The sequence below is a fragment of the Tamandua tetradactyla genome, chromosome 3 (genome assembly GCF_023851605.1).
Source record: "Tamandua tetradactyla isolate mTamTet1 chromosome 3, mTamTet1.pri, whole genome shotgun sequence".
NCBI classification, from domain to species: domain Eukaryota; kingdom Metazoa; phylum Chordata; class Mammalia; order Pilosa; family Myrmecophagidae; genus Tamandua; species Tamandua tetradactyla.
The window spans coordinates 32833608-32858917 of NC_135329.1; the positions used below are offsets into that span (position 1 = coordinate 32833608).

A 25310-nucleotide genomic window follows, 5' to 3' on the forward strand; every position below is an offset into this window, starting at 1 on the left:
CTCATGGCTAGTTTTCAAATTGCTATTTGTCGAGGATCTAAGTTAACAAAAGGAGATGGAGCTGCCATTCCCGTTCCTTGTCACAAGATTTTATTTGCAGCATTGGTATAAATTTCAGTAGAATAATTATTTAGATTAAACCAAGGTAACAACAGAACACTTTGAGTCAGAACTACAAACCTGAATTGCATACCCCTTAGGGGACCAATCTGTCACAATTCCATAGGGACCATTAATGAGTACTGACTCTTGTTCTGCATTGTTCCTATTGAATACTTTCTGACTCAGGTGTATATGAATTTTTATATAATGGCAGCTCATTAAAAAAAAGTTCAGAAATTAATTTTTTTTCTTGCTCTGCTAAAGGTATGGTAAAGAAGCAATCTTTTAAATCTATCATAATAATAGGAAACGTTGTGGCCTTGAGGCTGAAACCAATAACAATGCTTCTGTACTAAAGAAAAGAGCCCTAGTGACTCTGAAGTCTTCATTGAGACCCCTGTAGTTTCTAACAAAGTTTTCAACACACAAATATACTCCTCCATTCTCCCGCTGTGATTTCCCATTACCCTGATGCTACAAGGAAATTAAAAATTACTTTAAACTTTAAAAGACTTACAGCAATGGCCTAGGTCTGTTCCTGTGGCGTATCCTCAGTGTCCGGAGACACTCAATTTTCTTGAACACGAAAGCGGAGTAGTCCCTTCTTAGAGTCCCTTCATGGTCGCCATCTGTTGGCCGCTGTTATGACCCTAAGGAGTGTTAAAGTAAAACGAGAGAGAGACTGGGATCAGGGGGTCTGAAGCTTTAGCAGTAAAGACAACAGACAACTTTATTCTTAACTAGTTCCTGCTTATATACTGCAGAGTTTAGGTGACTAAAAGCATGTATACATTTTGTGATAAAACAGAGTGCCTACTTTTCAGTATATTACTCCCTACATACAAGAGATAGCTAACAAGACCTTGGGGTTTAAGAAAAAACAAACATCCTCTCCCTCTCAGACTGTCCTCCAAGTAGCAGAGAACAGTCTCCACAGTTTACTGTTGATGCCACTTTGAAGCCAGTCACTCCCAATAAATTCCGCAGATTTTCTATTAACCCTTGGCTCCTACAGTTGATCATATATGTAATCATCCACAGATACAGTCAACTGACTGAAGATTTAATACACCACCCAACTGGTTTATCAACCAGGCACAAAATGTCCTTGCAGCAACGGTCAGGCCAATGCCTGCCTGACCAGACAACTGTGCATAATCACTTGGCCAAGTTGACACCTGAACCTATCACAAACACCTCGCAATGTTGACATTCATTTGTTCTTCCTCATGCAAAAACATTTTTGTATTTGTACATGTAATCACCATCATTGTCCACTCTAGGCATTCCTAAATTATACTGTCTCTGTCTTTATCCCTTATCTTTCCTTCTGGTTTCATATGTGCCCCCAGGCCTTCTCCCTCAATCATATTCACCTTCAGCTTCTCTCGGTGTACTTTTAGTATTGTGCTAAAATTAGGTAGTATTGTGCTATCCATTTCTGAATTTTTACGATCAGTTCTGTTTGCACAATCTGTGTTCCTTCAATACTAAATGCCTAATCTCTACCCTATTTCTATCTCCTAATAACCTGTATTTTTAACTTCAACTCTCAAAGTTCACTCATTAATGTTAGCTCATATTAGTGAGACCATATAGTATCTGACCTTTTGTGTCTGGCTAATTTCACTCAGCATAATGTCCTCGAGGTTCATCCATGTTGTTATGCTTCGTGTCTTTATTCTGTCTTACAGTTGTGTAATATTCCATTACATTTATATACCACAGCTTATCTGTCCATCTGTTGATGGATATTTGGGCCGTTTCCATCTCTTGGCAATTGTAAATAATGCTGCTATAAACATCAGTGTGCAAATGTGTCCTTGCCTTCAGTTCCTCTGAATATATACCTAGTAATGGGAATGCTGGATCGTATGGCAATTCTATACTTAACTTCCTGAGAAACCACCCAACTGCCTTCCAAAACAGTTGTACCATTTTACATTCCCACCAGCAGTGGATAAGAGTGCTTTTTCCACATCCTCTCCAGCACTTGTCATTTTTTGTTTTTTGTTTTTATAATGGCCATTCTAGACGATATCTCGTTGTGGTTTTGATTTGCATTTCACTAATAACTTGTGAAGTTGAACATCTTTTCATGTGTCCTTTAGCCATTTGTATGGCTCTTCTTCTGAGAAGTGTCCATTCATGTCTTTTGCCCATTTTTTAATTGGGTTGTTTGTCTTTTTGTTGTTGAGTCGAAGAATCTCTTTATACATTCTGGATAATAAACACTTATCTGATATGTGATTTCCAAATATGGTCTCCCATTGCATAGGCTCCCTTTTTACTTTCCTGACAAAGTTCTTTGGTGCACAAAAGTGTTTGATTTTGATGAGATCCCATTTATCTATTTCTTTTTTCAGTCCACACGCTTTGAGTGTAAGGTCTAGGAAACTACCTCCCATGACAAGATTTATAAGATATTTCCCTACATTTTCTCCTAAAAGTTTTATGGTCTTAGCTCTAATGTTTAAGTCTTTGATCCATTTTGAGTTAAATTTTGTATAGGCTGTGAGATATGGGTTCTCTTTCATTTTTTTGCATATGGATGTCCAGTTCTCCAAGCACCATTTATTGAAGAGGTTGTTCTGTCCCAGGTGGGTTGGCTTGACCACCTTATCAAAGACCAATTGTCCATAGATGAGAGGGTCTATTTCTGAACACTCAGTTTGATTTCATTGGTCAGTTTATCTGTCTCTATGTCAGTGCCACGCTGTTTTGACCACTGTAGCTTCATAATATGCTTTATATCAAGTAGTGTGCGATTTCCCACTTTATTTTTCTGTCTCTAGATATTCTTAGCTATTCAGGGTATCCTGCCTTTCCAAATAAATTTGGTTATTGGTTTTTCAGTTTCTGCAAAGTGAATTGTTAGGATTTTAATTGATATTGTATTAAATTTATAAATCTATTCGTATAGAATTGACATCTTAACTTTATTTATTCTTCCAATCCATGAACACAATATGCCCTTCCATTTATTTAGGTCTTCCAAGATTTCTTTTAGCAATTTCTTATAGTTTTCTGTGTATGGATATTTTGTGTCCTTAGTTAAATTTATTCCTAAGTATTTGATTCTTTTGCTTACTAACGTAAATGGAATTTTTTTCTTCATTTCCTCCTCAGATTGATCATCACTAGTGTATAGAAAAACTACTGGTTTGGGGGCATTGATGTTGTACCCTGCCACTTTGCTGTACTCATTTATTAGCTCTAATAGCTTTGCTGTAGATTTTTTAGGATTTTTGACATATGGTATCATGTCATCTGCAAATGTGAGAGTTTTACTTCTTCATTTCCAAATTGGTTCTTTTTTCTTTTTTTTTTATTGTCTAATTATTCTGGCTAGTACTTCCAGCATAATATTGAATAATGGTGACATCAGGATATCCTTATGTTGTTCCTGATCTTAGAGGGAAAGCTTTCAGTCTTTCCCCATTGAGAATGATGTTAGCTGTGGGTTTTTCATATATTCTCTTTATCATGTTGATGAAGTTCCCTTCTCCTATCCTTTGAAGTGTTTTCATCAAGAAAGGATGTTGAATTTTGTCAGAAGCCTTTTCTTATCAATCTAAATGATTAGGTGGTTTTTTCACTTTGATTTATTAATATGTTGCATTACATTAATTGATTTTATTTTGTTGAATCAATCTTGCATACCTGGAAGAAATCCCACTTGATCATGGTGTATAATTCTTTTAATGTGCTGCTGGATTGAATTTGCGAGTATTTTGTTGAGGATTTTTGCATCTATATCCACTAAAGAGATTGGTCTGTAATTTTTCTTTTCTTATCCTATCTTTGTCTGGCTTTGGTATGAGGGCGATGTTGGCTTCGTAGAATGAGTTAGATAGCTTTCTCCCCTCTTCAGTTTTTTTGAAGAGTTCGAGCAGGATTGGTACTGCTTGATTGGTACATTCAAGGATTTCTTTCTTGAATGCTTGGTAGAATTTGCATGTGAAGCCATCTAATACTGGAGCTCTTTTCTGGAAACTTCTTGATGACTGATGGAATCTTTACTTGTGATTGGTCTGTTGAGGTAGTCTGTTTCTTCTCGAGTCAATGTTGGTTGTTCATACTTTTCTACAAAGTTGTCTATTTCATCTACATTGTCTAGTTTATTAGCATATTGTTGCTCATAGTATTCTCTCTTTCCCTCATATATTTCTACAGGGTCAGTGTTATGTCTGTTCTTCATTCCTGATGTTTGTGTTTGCATCCTTTCTCTTTTTTTGTCAACCTAGCTAAGGTTCCACTGATTTTATTAATTTTCTCAAAGAGCCAACTTTTGATTTTGTTGATTTTCTTCTTTGTTTTCATGTTCTCAATTTCATTTATTTCTGCTGTAATCTTCATTATTTCTTTCCTTTTGTTTGCTTTGGGGTTAGTTTGCTATTCTTTCTCTAGTTCCTTCAAGTGAACAGCTGAAAATTCCTTCAAGTGAACTCAATTTTTGCTCTTTCTTCTTTTATATTATAGGCGTTTAAGGCAATGATTTTTCCTCTCAGTACTGCTTTTGCTGCATCCTATAAATTTTGATATCTTGTATTTTCATTTTTGTTTCCTTGCGATGTTTACTGACTTCTCTTTTAAGAGTGTGTTGTTTACCCTTTCATTCAGGGTATGGTCCTATGAGTAAAAATTATGGATAAAAAATAAATAATAGGAGGTAGGAGGGGTAAAATACATTTGGTAGATGGTAATACTGGGTTCAGTGAGATGGAGATGATAAGGGATATGGGATGTATGATATTTTTCTTTTTTCTTTTTATTTCTTTTTTTGGAGTGATGCAAATGTTCTAAAAAATGATCATGGCGATAAGCACACAACTATGTGATGATATTGTGAGCCATTGATTGTATACCATCCATGGACTGTATGTGCACGAACATTTGTCAATAAAAATATTTTAAGAACAATTCAATTGACAAAAAAAGTGTATGTTGTTTTGCCTCCATGTATTTGTGAATTTTCTGGCCCTCTTCCTATTATTAATTTCTAGCTTCATTGCATTATGACCCAAGAAAGTTTTTTATACGGTTTCAGTCTTTTTAAATTTATTGAGACTTGCTTTCTGACCCAGCATATGTTCTGTTCTTGAGAATGATCCACGAGCCTTTGAGAAAAATGTGTATCCTGCTGTTGTGGGTGTGATGGTAAATGTCTTTTAAATCTAGTTCATTTATCGCATGATTCAAAATCTCTGTTTCCTTATTCATCTTCTGTCTAAATGTTCTATCTGTTGATGAGAGGGGGAATTGAAGTCTCCAGCTATTATGGTACAGGTATCTATCTACTTCTCCCTTCAGTGTTGTTAGTGTTTGCCTCATGTATTTTGGAGGACTCTGGCACAGTACATAAATACTTATGATTGTTTTGTCTTCTTGTTGAATTGTTTCTTTTATTAATACTTAGTGTCCTTGGTTTCTTTTAATTGTTTTACATTTGAAGTCTAATTTGTCAGTTATTAGTATAGCTACTCCTGCTCTTTTCTGAATATTGTTTGCATGAAATTTCTTTTTCCAACCTTTCACATTCTACTTATTTTTGTACTTGGGTTTGCAATGAGTTTCCCATGGACAGCATATAGGTGGGTCCTGTTTTAAAATCCATTCTGCCAGTCTGTGTTTTTTGATTGGGAAGTTTAATCCATTAACATTAATGTTATTATTGTAAAGGCAGTACTTCCGTCTATAATTTTGTCTTTTGGATTTTATATGTCATATCTAATTGTTTTTCTCTTTTTACCTTTACTGATATTCTTCATTTCTACACTGTTCCACACACCTCTCTCTCCTGCCTTTTCCTACCTACCTTAATGTTCACTTTAATATTTCTTGCAGAGCTGGTCTCTTAGTCACAAATTTTCTCAGTGATTGTCTGAAAATATTTTAATCTCCCCCTCACTTTTCTGTAACTTTTTTTATTGTATAATATGACATATACAAAGCAAAAAAAAGAAAAAAGCAGCAGTTTTGAAACACTCTTCAACAAGTAGCTACAGGACAGATCCCAGAGTTTATCGTGGGCTACCATACCATCATCTCAGATTTTTCCTTCTACCTGTCTAGAACATTGGAGGCTAGAAGGAATAAGTATTATTTTATCATCGTAAGTGACTTTTTTCTTTTTTGTGAAAAATATCCTATATACAAAAAAGCAATGAATTTCAAAGTACATTATGACAGTTAGTTGTAGAACAGATTTCAGAGTTTGGTATGGATTACATTTCCACAATTTTAGGTTTTTTTTCTAGCTTCTCTAAGAGATCTCCCACTCTTTGGGGATATTTGGGCTATGCCCATTCTAACTTTTTCATGTTGGAAGAGGTGTCAGTAATATGGGGTAGGGAGATGGATCTAGCTGATGTTCTGGGGAAGCTGGCCTCTAACTTTCAACACTTATCTGGTCCAGGGACCCATGTGGAGGGTGTAGATTTCTGGAAACTTGCTCTAGTTCATTGAATCTTTGTAGAATCTTATATAATGCCCTAGGTATTCTTTAGGATTGGCTGGAATGGTTGTGGTTGTGGTTTGGCAAATTGTAATAGGAGGCAATGTCTCACTGAAGCTTGTGTAAAAGTGACCTCCCTCCTCATTTTTGAAGAACAATTTTTCTAGGTATAGACTTCTTGTTTGGTGGTTTTTCTCTTTTAGAATCTTAAATATATCACATCACTGCCTTCTTGCCTCCACGGTTTCTTCTGAGAAATCCACGCATCATCTTATTGGGTTGTCCTTATATGAGATGGATTGCTTCTCTCTTGGTGCTTTCAAAATTCTCTCTTTGTCTTTGACATTTGACCATCTGATTAGTAAGTGTCTTGCAGGATGTTTATTTGAATCTTTTCTATTTGGGGTATGCTGTACTTTTTGGATCTGTAATTTTATGTCTTTAATAAGAGATGGGAAATTTTCAGTGATTATTTCCTTCATTAGTCTTTCTCCTCCTTTTCTTCTTACCCACTACATGTATATTCATGTGCTTCATGTCATTCCATTCCCTGAGACCTTGCTCATATTTTTCTGTTCTTTTCCTTATATTTTCTTTTGTGTATTGGATTTCAGATGTCCCATCATCTAGTTCACTGGTCCTTTCTTCTGCCTTTTCAAATCCATTGCTGTGGGTTTCTATTTTTTTTTTTTTCATCTCTTCTGCCATCCCTTTAATTCCCATAAGTTCTGTTGTTTGTTTTTTTCAGCTTTTGAGTTCTTTTTGTTCACCCAATGTCTTTATATCCTCCCTCAGTTCATTGATTTAATTTTTGATGAGATAATTCCATGTCTTTCAAACATCCTAAACTGGTTATTTCAATTCCTGTATCTCCTTTAATGAGCTAGTTTGTGTATTAGTTAGCATTCTCTAAAGAAACAGAATCGACAGGAAATATTCATAAATATAAAATTTATAAAAGTGTCTCACATAACCATGGGAATGTAGAATCCAAAATTTGTAGGGCAGGCTGTGAAGCTGATGATTTTGATGGAGGGTCTTGATGAACTTCACACGAGAGGCTCACAGGCCAAAGCAGGAAGAGAATCCTCCTTAAAAGGCTTCCAGTGATTAGATTAAACATCATTCATTAAAGAAGACACTCCCCTTGGCTTATTATAAATGGAATCAGCTGTGGGTGTAGCAGACGTGATCATGATTTAATTCTATGAAATGTCCTCATAGCAAAAGACAGGCCAGCACTTGCCCAGCCAAACAAGTACCACCACCTGGCCAAGTTGATGCATGAACCTGACCATGACAGTTTGTTTCCTTGACTGGGCCATAACTTTGACTTTTCTAGCACGACTCTTGTTTTTTACTGGCATCTAAGCATTTGCTTTCCTTAATTTGTTTATTTTGAAGGTTGTTTTCACTCTTTTTACCTATGGTTTTCTTGCTGGAATGACTTTTTTCTCTATCTGTTCTTTGACATTCAGTTTAACTTATTCTAGACCTCTAGCATAGGCTCTGTTTAACTGATCAGAAGTTTTCAGTTCTTGCTTTTCTGTTTCTTGCCCTGCCTATAAGGAACTTTTTTTTTTTTTTTTTTTTGAGGAAGGACGAGTAGTAGCCAGGTCAGTTTTCCCTGAGTGTGAGACCCAGCAGGTTGTCACACTTTCCTATGAAGGCTCTAGACTTTGTGCTTTTCCTGTTTTACCCAGCATGTAGCACTTGTCTGTCAATGGCTTCCCACCAGCTTAAAGTGATGCGGTGCCTTTAATTTCAGCAGACTCTCTCTGCTAGGGGTGTGGTTGACACAGAGATGACATAGTGGGATAGCTTTCATTGCTTCTGCTTTCTGGTCCCTGGGGCCTGAATTCCTTGAAGGAGGGATTCCACTTGAGCTAGGCCCTGCTTGCTCCCTTTTTCTTGGGGAAAGGACACCCTTTTGCAAATTAACTTCTTTCACCTGACTGTTACTTTGTTTCTCAGACAAGCTTAATTTTCCCCTTGCTGAGGTGGGAGGGCCATGTTGGAGCCTGAGAGTGTTTCCAGTTCTATCTAACAAGATGATTAAGGAGTAAAAAAAAAGCCTTTTCAGAGCCTACCCCTGTGCCTTGGGTTTGTCACTCAAAAGCTTGAATTGGTACATGGGTCTGTGTATCTCCAGGCTTTATGTGCCCCCTTTACTTGTGGTCTAGCTCCTTTTTGGTATTTTGTGCTGTCCGATTCACAAGGCCTCTTGTTTTTTTTTTTCAGCTCTGCCCCCTCCCTATCAGGGCAAAAACTCTAGTACTTTTTTTTTTTTAATTTTTTTTATTAATCAAAAAAAAGAAAAGAAATTAACACAACATTTAGAAATCATTCCATTCTACACATGCACTCAGTAATTCTTAGTATCATCACATAGATGTATGATCATCATTTCTTAGTACATTTACATCGATTTAGGAAAAGAACTAGCAAAACAGCAGAAAAAGATATAGAATGTTAATATAGAGAAGAGAATTAAAATAGTAATACTAATAAAAAATTTATATATATATATAAAGAAAGGAAAAAGAAAAAAAACAAAAACAAAAGATACAAACAAACAAACAAACAAAAAACTATATTTCAGGTGCAGCTTCATTCAGTGTTCCAACATAGTTACATTACACTTAGGTATTATTGTGCTGTCCATTTTTGAGTTTTTGCATCTAGTCCTGTTGCACAGTCTGTATCCCTTCAGCTCCAATTACCCATTATCTTGCCCTGTTTCTAACTCCTGCTGGTCTCTGTTACCAATGATATATTCCAAGCTGATTCTCGAATGTCGGGTCACATCAGTGGGACCATACAGTATTTGTCCTTTAGTTTTTGGCTAGACTCACTCAGCATAATGTTCTCTAGGTCCATCCATGTTATTACATGCTTCATAAGTTTAGTCTGTCTTAAAGCTGCATAATATTCCATCGTAGGTATACGCCACAGTTTGTTTAGCCACTCTTCTGTTGATGGACATTTTGGCTGTTTCCATCTCTTTGCAATTATAGATAATGCTGCTATAAACACTGGTGTGCAAATGTCTGTCTGTGTCTTTGCCCTTAAGTCCTTTGAGTAGTTAGCTAGCAGTGGTATTGCTGGGTCTTAATCCATTCTGCCATTCTATGTCTTTTGATTGGGAAATTCAGTCCATTAACTTTTAGTGTTATTACTGTTTGGATAATATTTTCCTCTACAATTTTGGCTTTTGTATTATATATATCATACCTGATTTTCCTTCTTTCTACACTTTACTCCATACCTCTCTCTTCTGTCTTTTCGTATCTGACTCTAGTGCTCCCTTTAGTATTTCTTGCAGAGCTGGTCTCTTGGTCACAAATTCTCTCAGTGACTTTTTGTCTATAAATGTTTTAACTTCTCCCTCATTTTTGAAGGACAATTTTTCTGGATATAGGAGTCTTGGTTGGCAGTTTTTCTCTTTTAGTGATTTAAATATATCATCCCACTGTCTTCTAGCTTCCATGGTTTCTGCTGAGAAATCTACACATAGTCTTATTGGGTTTCCCTTGTATGTGATGGATTGCTTCTCTCTCGCTGCTTTCAAGATCCTCTCTTTCTCTTTGACCTCTGACATTCTAACTAGTAAGTGTATTGGAGAACGCCTATTTGGGTCTATTCTCTTTGGGGTGCGCTGCACTTCTTGGATCTGTAAATTTAGGTCTTTCATAAGAGTTGGGAAATTTTCAGTGATAATTTCTTCCATTAGTTTTTCTCCTCCTTTTCCCTTCTCTTCTTCTTCTGGGACACCCACAACACGTATATTTGTGCGCTTCATATTGTCGTTCAGTTCCCTGATCCCCTGCTCAAGTTTTTCCATTCTTTTCCCTATAGTTTCTGTTTCTTTTTGGAATTCAGATGTTCCATCCTCCAGTTCACTAGTTGTAGCTTCTGTCTCTTTATATCTACCATTGTAGGTATCCATTGTTTTTTCCATTTTTTCTTCTTTGTCCTTCACTCCCATAAGTTCTGTGATTTGTTTTTTCAGATTTTCTATTTCTTCTTTTAGTTCAGCCCATGTCTTCTTCATGTCCTCCCTCAATTTATTGATTTGGTTTTTGAAGAGTTTTTCCATTTCTGTTCGTATATTCAGCATTAGTTGTCTCAGCTCCTGTATCTCATTTGAACTATTGGTTTGTTCCTTTGGGCCATATCTTCAATTTTCCGAGCGTCATCCATTATTTTCTGCTGGTGTCTGGGCATTTGATCAGATTTCCCTGGGTGTGGGACCCGGTTGGTTGAAAGGTTTTTCTGTGAAATCTCTGGGCTCTGTTTTTCTTTTCCTGCCCAGTAGGTGGCGCTTGTGGCGCTCGTCTGTCTGCGGGTCCCACCAGTAAAAGATGCTGTGGCTCCTTTAACTTGCCAATCCGAATCTTGCAGTTGGCCCGGGAAACCGCGGGGGGGGGGGTCACCGGCTGCTGCAGCTTGGGGGAGTGCCGGTCCAAATTGCCCAGCTGGCCCGAGACGCCAAGCGTGGCGGGAGGGCCCCGCTATCCAACGTTCCCAGTCAGACCGGGGAGCCACGTGCGTGGAGGGGACCCCAGTCGCCAGCCGCCCCGGCCGGGAAAACGCACGCCCTTTGGGTATCTCACCGCAGCGGATTCTCCCTGCCCGTTCAGCCGTTCCAGAATGGGGTACGCTGTCTTTATGGTCTCTGTCGTGGCTCCGGGATCTGTTTCGTATTGTTTCTGTTTCTTTAGTTGCTTTTCTGGAGGAGGAACTAAGACCCGCGCATCTTACTAAGCCACCATCTTCTCTCTAGTACTTTTAGTGCTTATTCCAGACTTATCAATGCTGGGGTCTGGTTCTCAGTCAGAATTTGTTAATTCTGCTATTGGAGCTTGGTTCAGCTAAGCCCTTGCTGGTAGTAATGTCTGTTTCTTTTCCACTCGGGTAACCAGCTTTCTGTGCCTGTGGCGAAGGGGCACCAGTTTTCCTGGCTTTGGAGAGTTACAGTTGTGTGTTGCATCTCAGCCGTTCCACCTGGTCAAGACTGGTCAAGAACAACTGAGGTTCCCCCAGCAGTTATTCTGTACTGTTTCTGGCTATTTACTAGCTGTCCTGGAGGACAAACTTAATTCCACTCCTAACATTCAACTGATTTTTGATAAATGTACTAAGGTGATTCAGTGGGGGGAAAGAATGGTTTTTCCAACTAATTGCACCAGAACTATTGGATATTTGTATATTTTAAAAAGTTAGCTTAGAGTCTTACCTTGTACCATATAGAAAAATAAAAAATGAATTATAGACTTAAACAGAAGGGTTAAACTGTAAAACTTCTTGACAAAAACACAGAAGAAAATCCTTAACACTGTGGGTAAGGCAAAGGTTTCTTAGCTATGGCACCAAAGTTTACTAAAAATAGATAGTATTTCCTTAGTACTGGGGTGGAGGGAAGTATGAACTGTCAAGATACACAAGTAATTATTGGAGAAGGTAATTGAAATTTTTGTTTTCTTGATTGTGGTGTTGGTTTCACTGGTGGTTGCATGAAATCATGCTCTTGTAAGTGCATCTAGTTTATTTTTCATAGTTTTTGTCTCATTAAGATTGATTAGAAAGAAGATAAAAGAAAGTAACTTAATGTTAAGTTTCAGTAACTGGTTAGAAAAAATTAAAGAGAGAATTAGTGATCTGGAATATAGATCTGAAAGAATTACTGAGAATACAAAATGGGGGTGGAAAATGTGCTAGAGAAATCTGATGTTAAGTTCATGTGTCGTCTACCCAGGTCATGGCATTTGGTTGTTTGGTTAAGCGGGTCCTGTCCTGATTATTTCTGTGAGGATATTTTGTGGACTTAAATCATCAGGAAGTTGATTGCATCTATGGCTGATTGCATCAACAATTAACTGGAGAATGGCCTTCAATGATGACAGAAATCTCATTCAATCAGTTGAAGGCCTTAAAAGAAGTGATAATTTCAGCACTCAGAAGAGAGAATTTCCATTTCTACTTCAACCAGACAGCTTCTCTTATGGAATTTATCATTCACCTTCATCAAAGTTCCCAGCTTGTGACCAGCCTTTCAGAATTTAGACTCACCCATCACTACATTTGTGAGACAATTCTTATAAAAATCTCATGATATTTACATACATTTGATGTTAGTTCTGTTTCCCTGGAGAAGCCTGATTAATACAAGAAGTTAGATACATGGATGATAAAGAGAAAAAGTTCAACATTTGTCAAAGGGGAGTTCAAAAAGATGATAGTAGAGAAAATGGAAGAAAGGCAATATTGAAAGAGATAATCATTGAACATTTTCTAAAATCAATGCAAATCATGAAACGTTAGAGTCAGATATCCTGGAAAATCCCATACTGGGTAATAATAAAGAAATCTTTAACTATACACATTGTAATCCACCTGCCAAACAGCAAGGCAAAGAGAACATGACAAAATTTGCCAAAGAGAAAAGACAAATGACCTGCATGTTATGACAATGAGATTGGCAGCTGACTTCTTAATAGCAACAGTGGAATCCAGAATAAGTTCTTCAGAGTGCTGAGGAAATTAATTGTCCAGATCTATATCCATTAAAACTTGATTTAAAAATGCCAGACAGATAGAAGTATTGGTAGATTAAAAACTGAACAATTTTTCTACCCAAAGCCTCTTGTTAAAGGAATTTCTGAAGGGAATTTCAAGAAGGAAAAATTATAGGAGGTTAAAGATGGATTGGTAAATAAGAAAATGGGAATGTGATGATATAAAATTATTATTATGTGAATTGCACAAATGTGTGTAATTTTTAGGGTCACAAAATAAACATAACCAAGATACAGCTAAATTTTGGACAAAATAGCATATCAAATAAGAGGTAATAATGGGAGTTAGTGGTCAGAGATCATTTCATTTTTCAGGAATTGGATAAATAGTATCCAATCTTAAAACTCTGTTAAGTGTGCTTCTTAAAATTTCAAGTGTAATCATTTAAAGAATAGAAATAACCTATATATCTTTCAGATCCATGAGGAAAATGCAATGATGAAAGGGAAAGTATAACTAAATTCAACAGATGGCCAAGAAGTAGAAAAAAAGATTCACAAAGAAAGTAGAAAAAATAATTACATAAAATCTGATGGTAGAAAGAAATTCAAATATCAGTAAATATAATAACTATAAATGTATATTAGTGTAAATCTCCAGTTCAGAGTAAAAAATTGTCAGAGAGAATTGAAGAGAAAAGAATATCTCCAACTTAAAATTCAAATGCATAGTGATCCTTTAATGTTGGATTTCTAGCCTCCAAAACCATGATACAATAAATTGCCTTGTTTAAACAAAACAAAAAAAAATTTTTTTTCAAATGAAATGCATGAAGACTGATTGAACCCTGAATTAAAAAAAAGGTTACAAAACACATTTTGGACACATTTGAAAGCATTTCAATATGGACCCTAGACTAGATGATATTAGTGAACTAATGTTACATTTTTAGATGTGATAATGGTACTGTGGAGTATAGAACATTCTCTTCTTCCTTAGAGAGGAATGCTGAAGACTTTACCAGGAACTTAAGGAAACATAAGGGGAGAGAAAGGTTGGAAGTAAAAGAATGGGAAAAAGTTCTGTTAGGCATAAATACCAACCAAAAAGAAAACTGGTGTAGCTATATAAATATCAGACCAAATAGGCTTTAAAGTAAAAATCATTATTAGTGATAAAGGAGGTCATTATATCAAGATAAAACATTCATTTTGCTTGGAGGATATAACATTTCTATTAATAACATAACTTTGAAATATAGAAAGCAAAAAACAGACAAAACCATATAAATTAATTAACTCACCATATTTGTGAAGAATTTAGAAATAACTGGCATTAATTGAAAATGGGCAAAAATAATCACAGGTTCTTGGCCCTCTAAACATATAGTTAACAAATTTGATGAAGTAGACATATATGTGTTATGCCTGCAATTTGAGGATTTTATTGTTATCATATTTATAATATTTAAGCATGGACAGAACATTTAGGAAAATATACTTCTATATTAGGCTTAAAGCATGTCTCAACAGATTTCAAATAGCCTTTATCCTAAAGTGTAGGTAGGTGTAAGGAGGATGGACTTTGGAACTAGGCTGCCTGGATTTGAATCAAGGCTTCACCACTTACTCAGTATGTAACCTTGGGCAAATTACCTAATCTCTCTAACTTTCAGTTTCTTCATCTATACTTTGGGAATAATAATACCTACTTTATGGAGTCCTGTGAGTATTGAATGTGTTATCACTTAAAAAACCCCAAGAACATTGCTATTTGCCATATGCTGTTCTCAGGACTTTTAACAAACTTTCTATTATTATTACTGCTAATGTTGTTTTTGTTATTATGTTCTAGCCTAACAGCAGTTAAGTTGGAATTCAACAACAAAATGACCTTTAAAAATAAAAATCATTTATTAGAAAATTTAAAATCATACTTTAGAGATAGAATATATGGAAATTAAGAGAATAATTTGATCTGAACAATAATGAAAATAATAAATGTCAAAACGTTAAAGGGGTGGGGGGTTGCGAGTGTAGTTCAGTGGTAGAATTCTCACCTGTCATGTGGAAGACCCAGGTTCGATTCCCAGCCCATGTAATTTCCAAAAAAAATGAACAAGCCAGCAGACAAGCAAAAAACCAACCAAACAAAGATTCAACAAATGGTGCTGCAATAAAGGGATACTCACAAAGAAAAAGAAAGAAATGTGACCCCTCCATACAGCATACAAAAAAGAAACTTAAAGGGAGTATCTAGAAGAAATCTTATAGTATTGACTATATATAGTAAATAAAAGCTGAAAATTAATGAGCCATGCATCCAATCTCTAAGAGGCTAAAATAGATATATCAAAATGAACAAAATGTAAATAAAAAGAAAGAAATGATAAAAATGATAGTACGAATTAATGCACGAGAAAACAGACATGCAGTAGGATTAGACAAAGCCAAAATGACTCTTTAAAAGGCTAATAAAATTGACAAACCTCTGTCAAGACTAATTAAGAAATGAAAGAAGCGAGTAATATTGGGAATTAAAATGGAGGTATAACTACCTATCCAGCAGAAATTTTTAAAAATTGGATATTAAGAACTCCTTTGTGCCAGTAAATTTGAAAACTTCAAAATAGGTGAGTTCATAGAAAAATATAATATCAAAATTAACTGAAGATGAAATAGACACCCTGGATAATCTTAAAGCCATTAAAGAAATTCAATCCGTAATTGATTATCCCATAAAGAAAACACGAGGTTCAAGCGAGTTTTTCAGAAGAGTTTAACCAAACCTTTAAGGTTTGGTTACAATTTTATGTAAATTCTTCTAAGCAATATAAAAGAGGAAATTCTACCCAGTTGATTAAAACCAAAACTAAACAAAATCAAGAAAAAATTACTGGCCTTTCTTACTTGTGAACATTAATACAGAAAATCCTAAACAACCAAATCCAGCATAAGGTTACTTGACCAAATCTGAGTTTTCCCTGAAATTCATAGGTGATTTATCATTAGAAGATCTGTAAATACAAGTTACTGTTTGTATTAGTTTGCTAACTGCCAGAATGCAGTATACCAGAAATGGAATAGGTTTTTAAAAGAGAATTTAATTAGTTGCAGTTTACAGTTCTAAGGTCATAAATATGTCCTAACTAAGGCATCCAGAAAGAGATACCTTGGCTTAAGGAAGGGTGATCTAGATGGCATGTGGCAGGCATCTGCTAGTCCTTGTTCCTGGTTCTGTCGCTTACAGCTTCTGATGCCAGCAATTTCCTCTTCTAGTGCCTATGGTATTCACTTTGCTTTTCTGGGATAAAACTCTGTGTTTCATCTCTTAGCTTAGCACCCACCAAAGCTAGAGATTCCTTCTCCTCAGGTTCTGGCTGTTTCTGAGAGTCCTTGCTTAGCGCCTGGACTATTTCTGCCTTGATCGCCAAATGTCTATATTCGGCTCTCTCAGGCAGCAGTCCAGACATCTGAGATTTCTTCATAATGTTTCCCCTTTTAAAGGACTCCAAGACCCTCCTTAAATGGGTGGAGTCATATCTCCATCTACTCAAAAGGTCACGCCAACAATTGGGTGTGCCTCATCTCCGTGAAGACAATCCAATCAAAGGTTTCCACCCTACGATTTTGAATCAGGATTAAAAGAAATGGCCACCCTCACAAGATTGTATCAGGATTAAAACGTGGCTTTTCTGGGTACATAATAGATTCAAAATTGCACATTCCACCCTCTGGACACCAAAAAAGACATGTTCCTTCCATGTACAAAATACATTGACTTCATTACAATATCACAAAACCTGAAAACATTTCGGTAGCAATACAAAGTCAGAAACAGTATAAAATTCTCTTCTGGCTGTGGTTCTATGAAACTCAAAACTATTTATCTGCTTCCAGTATATAAAGAAGGGACAGTCATAGGGTACATATTTCCATTGCCATAGGGAGAAATTGAAAGGTAAACAGAAGTCACTAGACCCAAACAGTTCTGAAAACCTGCGGGGCAAACTCCATTGGATTTCAAACAGATGAAGGGAGAAAACACACTTACCAGATTAGAAGAGAAAGTAGCATTTGGTAATACTATACGTCTATTCATGATCAAAAGCTCTTAGCAGACTGGGATTAGAAGGAACTTCTTTAACCTGTAAAAGGTTATCTAACAAAAACATATCTTAAGTTTATCATTCCATTTAAGTTCAAAAGTGAGACAATATACTCATCATTACTAGCCCTATTCATCTTTGTATTCATCTTTGTCTTACTTGAAAGCTCAGTTAAGACAAGAAGAAAAAAATAAAAGGTGTACGGATTGAAATGGAAAATACAAAATTGCCATTATTTGTTGATTATATGCTTATCTATATAGGAAACAGAAAGAATCTTGTTTTGAAGAGATAAAATTAAAGTGCAACCAGAAAATAAGATTCCTAGAAATATATCTAAGAAAAGATATGTAAGGCCTTTATTGAGAGTATTATAAAACTTTATTGAAAAATTTCAAGAAAGCTTAAATAAGTAGAGGAACACAATGTTCATGGACAGAGAGATCGAATATTGTAAAGTAGTATTTCTCTTCAAATTGATCTAGAGTCAATGCAATCATATTAAAATCCCAATGGGATTTTTCAGGCAATTTGATAAAAGTTACGTGGAAGAGTAGAGGGCTAAGAGGAGCCAAGGTACTCTTGAAGAACAAAAATGGAGAGAGGACTTAGTCTACTAAATATCAAGCTTATTTTAAAAGCTTGAGTTACTACAAATAGACCAGTGAAACAGAAAGAGGACCCTATACATAACGAAAACTTAATGATGATGGAATTGTACTGAAGATCAGTAGAGAGACATAACATCATTCTATTGAACAGGACATCAATAAATAATACCTAACAGTAAAAAATCAAGAAATAGCAGCATAATCATATTATTTGTAAATCTGGAGGTAAACACATACACACACATACACACAATGAAGTGAAAAATTGAAAATGGTTGCCTCTGGGGAAAATGGGAAAGGGTTGAGTGAGCAGGAAACAAGGAAGTTTTTCTTGTTTGTTTGTTTTTGTTTTTTTGAATAATGAATCTTTTAGAAATTTTTTTTGATTGGTATTGAATAACTTGGAAAAGTGAAAAATGAAATAAAATTTTTGATATTATATCTTATAAAATATATTTTTAATGTTCTTCTCTTATAGTCATCTAACATACTTCAGTTCTTCAATATTCAATTATTGGCAACCCATGACCAATATGTGAGGCCCATCTGATTTATAGAAACATTGAAATTTATATATACAAAATTAAAACTTTTTTATTGTAATAAGCTTTTCATGGTCTTTAAGTGGTTTTCATTTCCAATATTTGAAGTAAATTGATAGAAATTTTATATTGTATACTTTGCTTCTTAGCATACTGTTAGAAATAATTTTGTTGTCTCGTAAGTGTAATCTTTCTTAGTTGTAAGTTGTTACTGTTTTAAGAAGGATGTTACTAACACTGCTATATTTCTCTCTCTTTTTTAAAATAACAGAAAGTAATAAAGGATTTGCTATAGCTGTACTCTAGTCCATGGTGGTTATGCATTGCCTGGAGTATTACTGTCTTCTTGCTACTTCCTTTAAGAGAACTATTAACAAATTTAAGTGGTACTCAGAAAAGAATGAATATAGGTGTGATGTTGGCCCTGATAATAATGGCCCTTGTGGATATACTTAATATATTTAACTTGGAGAATAGAAGACTAAAGGGAGACCTAACTGTCTTTCAAATATTTGATAGATGCCATGTGAAATAGGAAACTTGTACTGTGTTGTCTGAAATCATAGTCAAAATCAGTGGAGAAAATTTTAAAGCAGTAGATTTTCCTCAGTATGGAAAAGAATTTTTTGTGAATTTAGGGTCGCCTGGTCATGCAGGAAGTTAACCCTAAAGTATACAGCTCCTATTTTCTGGAAGTATTTTAAGTATGGGTTAGGTATCCTTTCTATGAAATTCCTGAGAGATGACTTCTTCATTCTGTAAAAGTTGGTTTTCTACGGTCCTTTAAAATTTTTCAAATTATTTTGTAACATTGAGATACTTGGTTAGCCTTGAGTATTTTGTGTTTTTCAGACGACTGAATGGAGGCTAAGTTATGTCAATAAGGAATTTGCCGTCTGCCCCTCTTACCCACCAATTGTCATAGTGCCCCAATGCATTGATGATGAAGCTGTTCGGAAGGTAGCTATGTTTCGACATGGAGGACGCTTCCCAGTACTAAGCTATTATCATAAAAAAAACGGAATGGTAAGTGTAGACTACTACAGCTTGGTCTCCTGAAGGGCTTGGTTTAGGCCTTTATTATTAAATACAATATTGTGTCTCTTTAAATGGTAAGTGCTGTCTGAAAGATGATGGTTCAAAGTAGTTAACTGATGTCATCCTCTGGATGACTTTCCTTGGTCATGTTAAATTTCAAGGTAGTTAGGATAACAATATACATTATGGTGTCTCTTGAAATAATTCTAAACCATTCACCATAGAAGATAAAAGTATGGCAGATTGATTTCCTGAGAAAAGTTTTAAAAGCAAACCTTTCAAAATATGTAGTTGATAATCTTTGAAAACAAATGGTTACAGTATTGATGGGGATAGAGGAGAGCCACTGGAGAATAAATAACAGATAAGCAACTTTTGAGATGTTAAAAATGATTCCCCAAACAATAATAGTGCATAAACTTTTTTTTACTTTTCCATTGGCGCCTTTTCTTTTCAAACTTCTTGCCTAGACCACCAACCCTAAATGTATATAGTTGAAGTAAATATTTACTGACTAGGCCATTGTTGTCTTCAGTACTACTGTATATTCAATTCATTGACTAAATCTTAAAGAGGTACTGTAATTTTTATGTGAAAGTGTTTTAAGATTGTAGGAAGAAAAGGTCTGTAAAAGTACAAAGCTTATGTTTGTTTTGCAGTTATTACCTATTCTAATACATAGAAAACTTTTTTGGATCAAACCATCTCCAAAGTGTCACATAATTAATTGTATTTGAGATACTTATAATCTAGCTAATTTGTGTTTTCAGAAACTGTAAAAGCAACTGCTGTTGAATTTTAAGTTGGATTGTGCTTCTAGGTAATTATGCGAAGTGGTCAACCACTCACTGGCACAAATGGTAGACGGTGCAAGGAAGATGAGAAACTGATAAATGCTACTCTTCGGGCAGGAAAACGTGGCTACATCATTGACACCCGATCTCTAAATGTAGCTCAGCAAGCTAGAGCCAAAGGAGGTGGCTTTGAACAAGAAGCTCATTATCCCCAGTGGAGGCGAATTCATAAGTCTATTGAGAGGTAAAAGATTCTGGAGACAGTTATGAACTATTATTTGAAGGCAATTAGAGTGGGTAGATCCTTGGCTGTTCAAAAATCACAAGTATTCAAATGAACCTACACATTAACTTAGGATGAAAAATTGGCAGGATATCCTCTCATATTTTATAAGACGAGCAAAAGACTTATCCTGGAAACTCACTGGTGAGTTTTAGTCACATAGTATTCTTTCTCTAAATCAGCTCTGAAATCTCATCACCACAGACCTGCTCCTCCGTGTGTACATCAGTGGTGGCTAAACTTATGAAACGTTACTACACATATTTTCATAAGTCAAAAAACCTGAGAGATTTCATTTTCCCTATACTCAGCTATTCTCACACTTGTTTTCACTGCCTATATTGTTTCTCACTTATGCTTTAAATTAATGGTTTATAATTGCTTTGGGATGGGTGGGAGTTGGGGCTAAAAAAACAGATAAAAGGGGTGGGGAGATCTGAGATGGCCTTGGCATTGATGCCAATGGTGCCAGAATATCCAGTGTTTAGATCAGTGGGGAAAGAATTACAGTGGTGAGTAATACTGTGTCTTGAGATGTTTTACAAAATGCAGTGTTTGGCTGTCTCCCCTAGTCAGATAATTCAGGTATATGAAATGGATTTAATCTGTTTCAGATGTGGAGCAGTTTACCATTATAGGCATTTTTAAGCATTTTTGCTTAAATATTAATATTATATTTAAATATAAGGTTTTCAATGTTTAAACCTCAAGTTACTATATTCAAGGTAAATATTTTTATAGTTTTTTGAGCTATTTTTATTCTTGGATATGTTGGAGGTTGAGTTTTCAGTTTGGTTTCGTTCTTTATCATCCTGTTTTCTCTTTTTTTTTCTTTTTTACTTTCTCTTTCTTGACTTTGAAAGGTATCATATTCTTCAGGAAAGCTTAATTAAACTTGTGGAAGCTTGTAATGACCAAACACATAACATGGACCGATGGCTCAGTAAATTGGAGGCGTCCAATTGGCTGACTCATATCAAAGAGATTCTGACAACTGCCTGTTTAGCAGCTCAGTGTATTGACAGGTAAGGTGCATTTCAAGGTTCGTGGATGTGATATGCACAGTGTAAACAGATTTTGCTTTTAAAACAGACATATGTTTCTATATTATGTTAAGGTTTGTGAATATGCTATTATCTATGTTCAGATCATTTTTGTAAAATGCTATATAAGTAGTTAACCCCATTCAGTAATAGATGAGGAATGTGCTTAGAGTCTGACGTTTAATAGATAATTAATGCTTGTTGAATGAATGTGACCTATGTACATATACACATTTATGTTACACAGATTTTAAAATACTACAGAACCGACTTTTTCTATAAAATCCTCAAATTATGAATCTACCAATTTCTTAAATTGTGAAAAAGAACAGGAGAAACTTTTCTTCTTAGTTCTCAGGGCCAAACCTGCCTCCTTACTTTTGAAATATCAATGAAAGGAAAAATGTAATTTTGTTACATGGTAAAATGATCCTCTCTAACCTCTCAGATATCCTATACAAACTACTTGATAATGTGCATTTATATCTGGCTCTCAAGTTGAGAACACCTAATGGTAGCAATATGAAATATATCAAGTGATTCTAGTTTATTCACTCAGTTAAGGGTTGCTAATCCTTGAGACTTGAGGCAGAAGACTTGAACAGAGGCAGAGGATTGGTAGTTGTTGGAGAAGCTTAGAATGCCCTTTTTAAGAAGGGGATTCCCATTGAAACAATAGGTGGATATAAATATTGCCACCACATAGTTGGATGGCACTTTTCTTTGAGACATTAATTTGTTTTATTGATGTTTCCAAATTAAGGAACTATATATATAATTTTCATAGTTAGAAATGATAATAGAATGGGTTGCTTAAGATTATGTAGTGAATGTACAACTATGTGATATTATGAATTACTGATTATATATGTAGAATGGAATGATCATATGGTAAGAATGTTTGTGTTTGTATGTGGGTATGTTTAATAAATAAAATAAATTTAAAAAAAGATCATGTAGTAAGTTAGTGAGACAGTTAAGAACAGAAACTTGATAGTGTACTATGGATGGACTGTGCGTGTGTATGTGAAGATTTCTCAAAAAAATACTAAAAAAAAATGAACAGGTAAACTCTTGTGTCAGGATTCTCAGGCTGTCACTGTTCTTTGTTTTAGGCAAGGCTCATTTAGCTAATAAAATATGGGAGTGAAAAATCAAGGTTTTATGGCAGAGAAATCAGTTTTTCAGAATGAAGAGAGTAATATAAAGGGTTTCATTTCTTTTTAACATAAATTTATCAGATCTCCCCTTATGTGATGAGTCCAGAGACTTCAGTTACCTTAGGGAACATGAATTATAGGAGATACTTATCACTACTTTAACATTGTTTAAATGTTCAACCATAATAACCAGACGACACATATCAAGGCAGTCCTAGGTATAGAACAGTATTTATTCTCTCTGTCTTCATTTAGCTTGGGTCTGGCCATCTCCTACAGATGGGCATTTTGAAACTCTTGTGAGAGGTAGGGGTTTCGGGTTTGTTTTGCCATGTTTTTGTTTTTACTTTTCTGATATGTATTAGTTTTATTATTTGCCCCTCCATTCAGCTCTGTCCTTATAATTAAACACTTAAAATATAAAAATTTAAATTCAGAATATCCCACAGATAATAAGATATATATATGTTCAGTATATATCAGAAGCCCTAAAATATTTGCTTATCTCCTTCAGCTTAGTGATTAGATTTTATCTGAAGAATGTTCAATAGGTGAAGTTTGAGAATCTATTATTTTCAAAGTAAGAACTCTGAATACTTCAGAAGACAAAAAACTAAATAACATTCTCTGCAGTTTAATAAAAATTGACAATAACCTAAATGTCCAACTATAGGATTAAGTAAATTAAAATGAGAAATGTTTGTAATAAAATGGAAATAATAGGAAATTATGTATTGTATACATGTACATGGCAAAATAACTGATGGTAGTAAACAAACAGGAAACATTTATGGTAAGATTGTGAGCATATTTTCTTTTTTCCAAAGTTTTCTTCTATGTTTATTTCAATAAAATGTGGGGGAAATTTAGTTAATTTCATTTTTAGTATTTCCTTCTGTTCTTTTTAGAATAATTCGGTACCATACATCACCTGTGTATCATGATTTAGTGGTATTGCAACTTACTTTCTGGGTTAATAGTTTTATGTTTTTAGGTTTTTTTGTTTTCCTGTGTCTCAAAATATGGTTCAGAACTTGTTTCCTCGATGCATTACAGTTTATAAAGCTTCCTTAAAGTCAGCTGACTGTGAAAAGGTAGAATCAAGGTCAGAGGAAAACAATTTTAAGTATATGTTTCTAGGTTTGATGGGAACAGGCTTTAATCAACTATTAAGACAGAAAAGGTAAGCACCTACTATGATAAGGACTACTTTTTGGTTTTGTAAAGGAAATAAAAAATCAGCTAAAAGGTTCTGTGAAATTTGTTACAATTTAAAGGAGTTCCTACCATGTGAAATTTGGTACTCATAGATTTTTTTTTCCAAGAGAAACATATCATATGCCTTTCTTTGACTATAAACTGTACTAGACAGAGCAGAATATGTAAGACTTTGAAAATATTCTACCCAATAAATGTTTATTACTAACAGAATTCATTGACCATGTCAGGAGTATCCTATTTGTTCTCTGGATTTTCCTATCAGGGAAGGAGCATCAATATTGATTCATGGGACAGAAGGAACTGATTCCACACTTCAGGTTACCTCCCTGGCCCAGATCATCTTGGAACCAAGAAGCAGGACCATCCGTGGATTTGAGGCCCTGATAGAAAGAGAGTGGCTACAGGTGAGAAAAGCTATTTGCTGCTGAGAAAAACTGCAGATGATTGATGCTGTGATTCTGGTTTGCAGTAGCTGGCCTAATGTATGAAATTTGATTGATTAAAATGTTTAATTCTTTAATTTCTTGTGGGACAATTAATAAATGTTTGAATAAATGTTTGAATAAATGTTTATAATATTTACTGCCTCTTAATTTCTGTATCATTCTTGGCATTTATTGCTGATTTGACACTTCATTCACTTAACAAACCCTTATTAGGTGCGTTGTGTTACATCTGGGGAAATGTGAAATACAGTTTTTTCTTCCAGAAGCTCGATAGGTATAAAAAAACATAAATGGCGGAAGGCAGGAGTGGGGACTTGTAAGAATAAGGCATGTACTTTAGTTCTTTCAGCCTTTCACTCATATTTCCCCATCCTATCCTCTTACCCATCCAGGTAAAGTCCTTCTCATCTTTTAGTATTCAGCTGAACACCACTGCTTTCATAAAGTCTTTGAGATTTTAACCTCCTCCATAGATAAAAATTGATCCATTTTCTTCAGCCCTTATTCTTAACTAGACCTAAAAACGTGATTTCTTTGAGATCAGAGTCCATGCCCTATTCATCTTATTATCACTAGGACATAACACAGTGCTGTCACATACTGCTGGATGACTAAAATAAAAATCTCACAAAATAGATTGAAGTCTTCAAAGTCAGAGATCAATTTATGAATGTATATGCACTGTATAACTTGGTAAATAATTAAGACTGAAAATAAATGTTGAGATATTTCTTGAAAGCAGAAGTATCTCTGGAGAAAAATAATTTCTGACCCTTATAACTACAATTCAAATTTAACCAAATTCAAAGCTGTCATTTATATCATCTCTATTCTGCCTGACAGCTGACCTTTATCTCTAAGTCAAACTGTCCTAACTAAATATACCGTCTGTGTTTGTTGAAAATCTTTTCTACTACATTCTTCATGATATATAATAAATTAATATAATTTACTTATTTATATATATTTTAATAGGTATCAAAATC

At 35.0% G+C, this 25310-nt stretch overlaps 1 protein-coding gene across 2 annotated transcripts in view; it reads left to right on the top strand.

Annotated features, from left to right (window-relative positions):
- Positions 1-25310, top strand: part of MTMR9 (myotubularin related protein 9) — a 103647-nt gene that overhangs the window by 52461 nt on the left and 25876 nt on the right. For both annotated transcript variants that reach the window (XM_077152958.1, XM_077152959.1), the window contains exons 4-7: positions 19192-19365; positions 20198-20415; positions 21318-21479; positions 24141-24282. In XM_077152958.1, coding sequence (XP_077009073.1) covers positions 19192-19365; positions 20198-20415; positions 21318-21479; positions 24141-24282 — 696 coding nt within the window. The remainder of the gene's footprint in view (positions 1-19191; positions 19366-20197; positions 20416-21317; positions 21480-24140; positions 24283-25310) is intronic.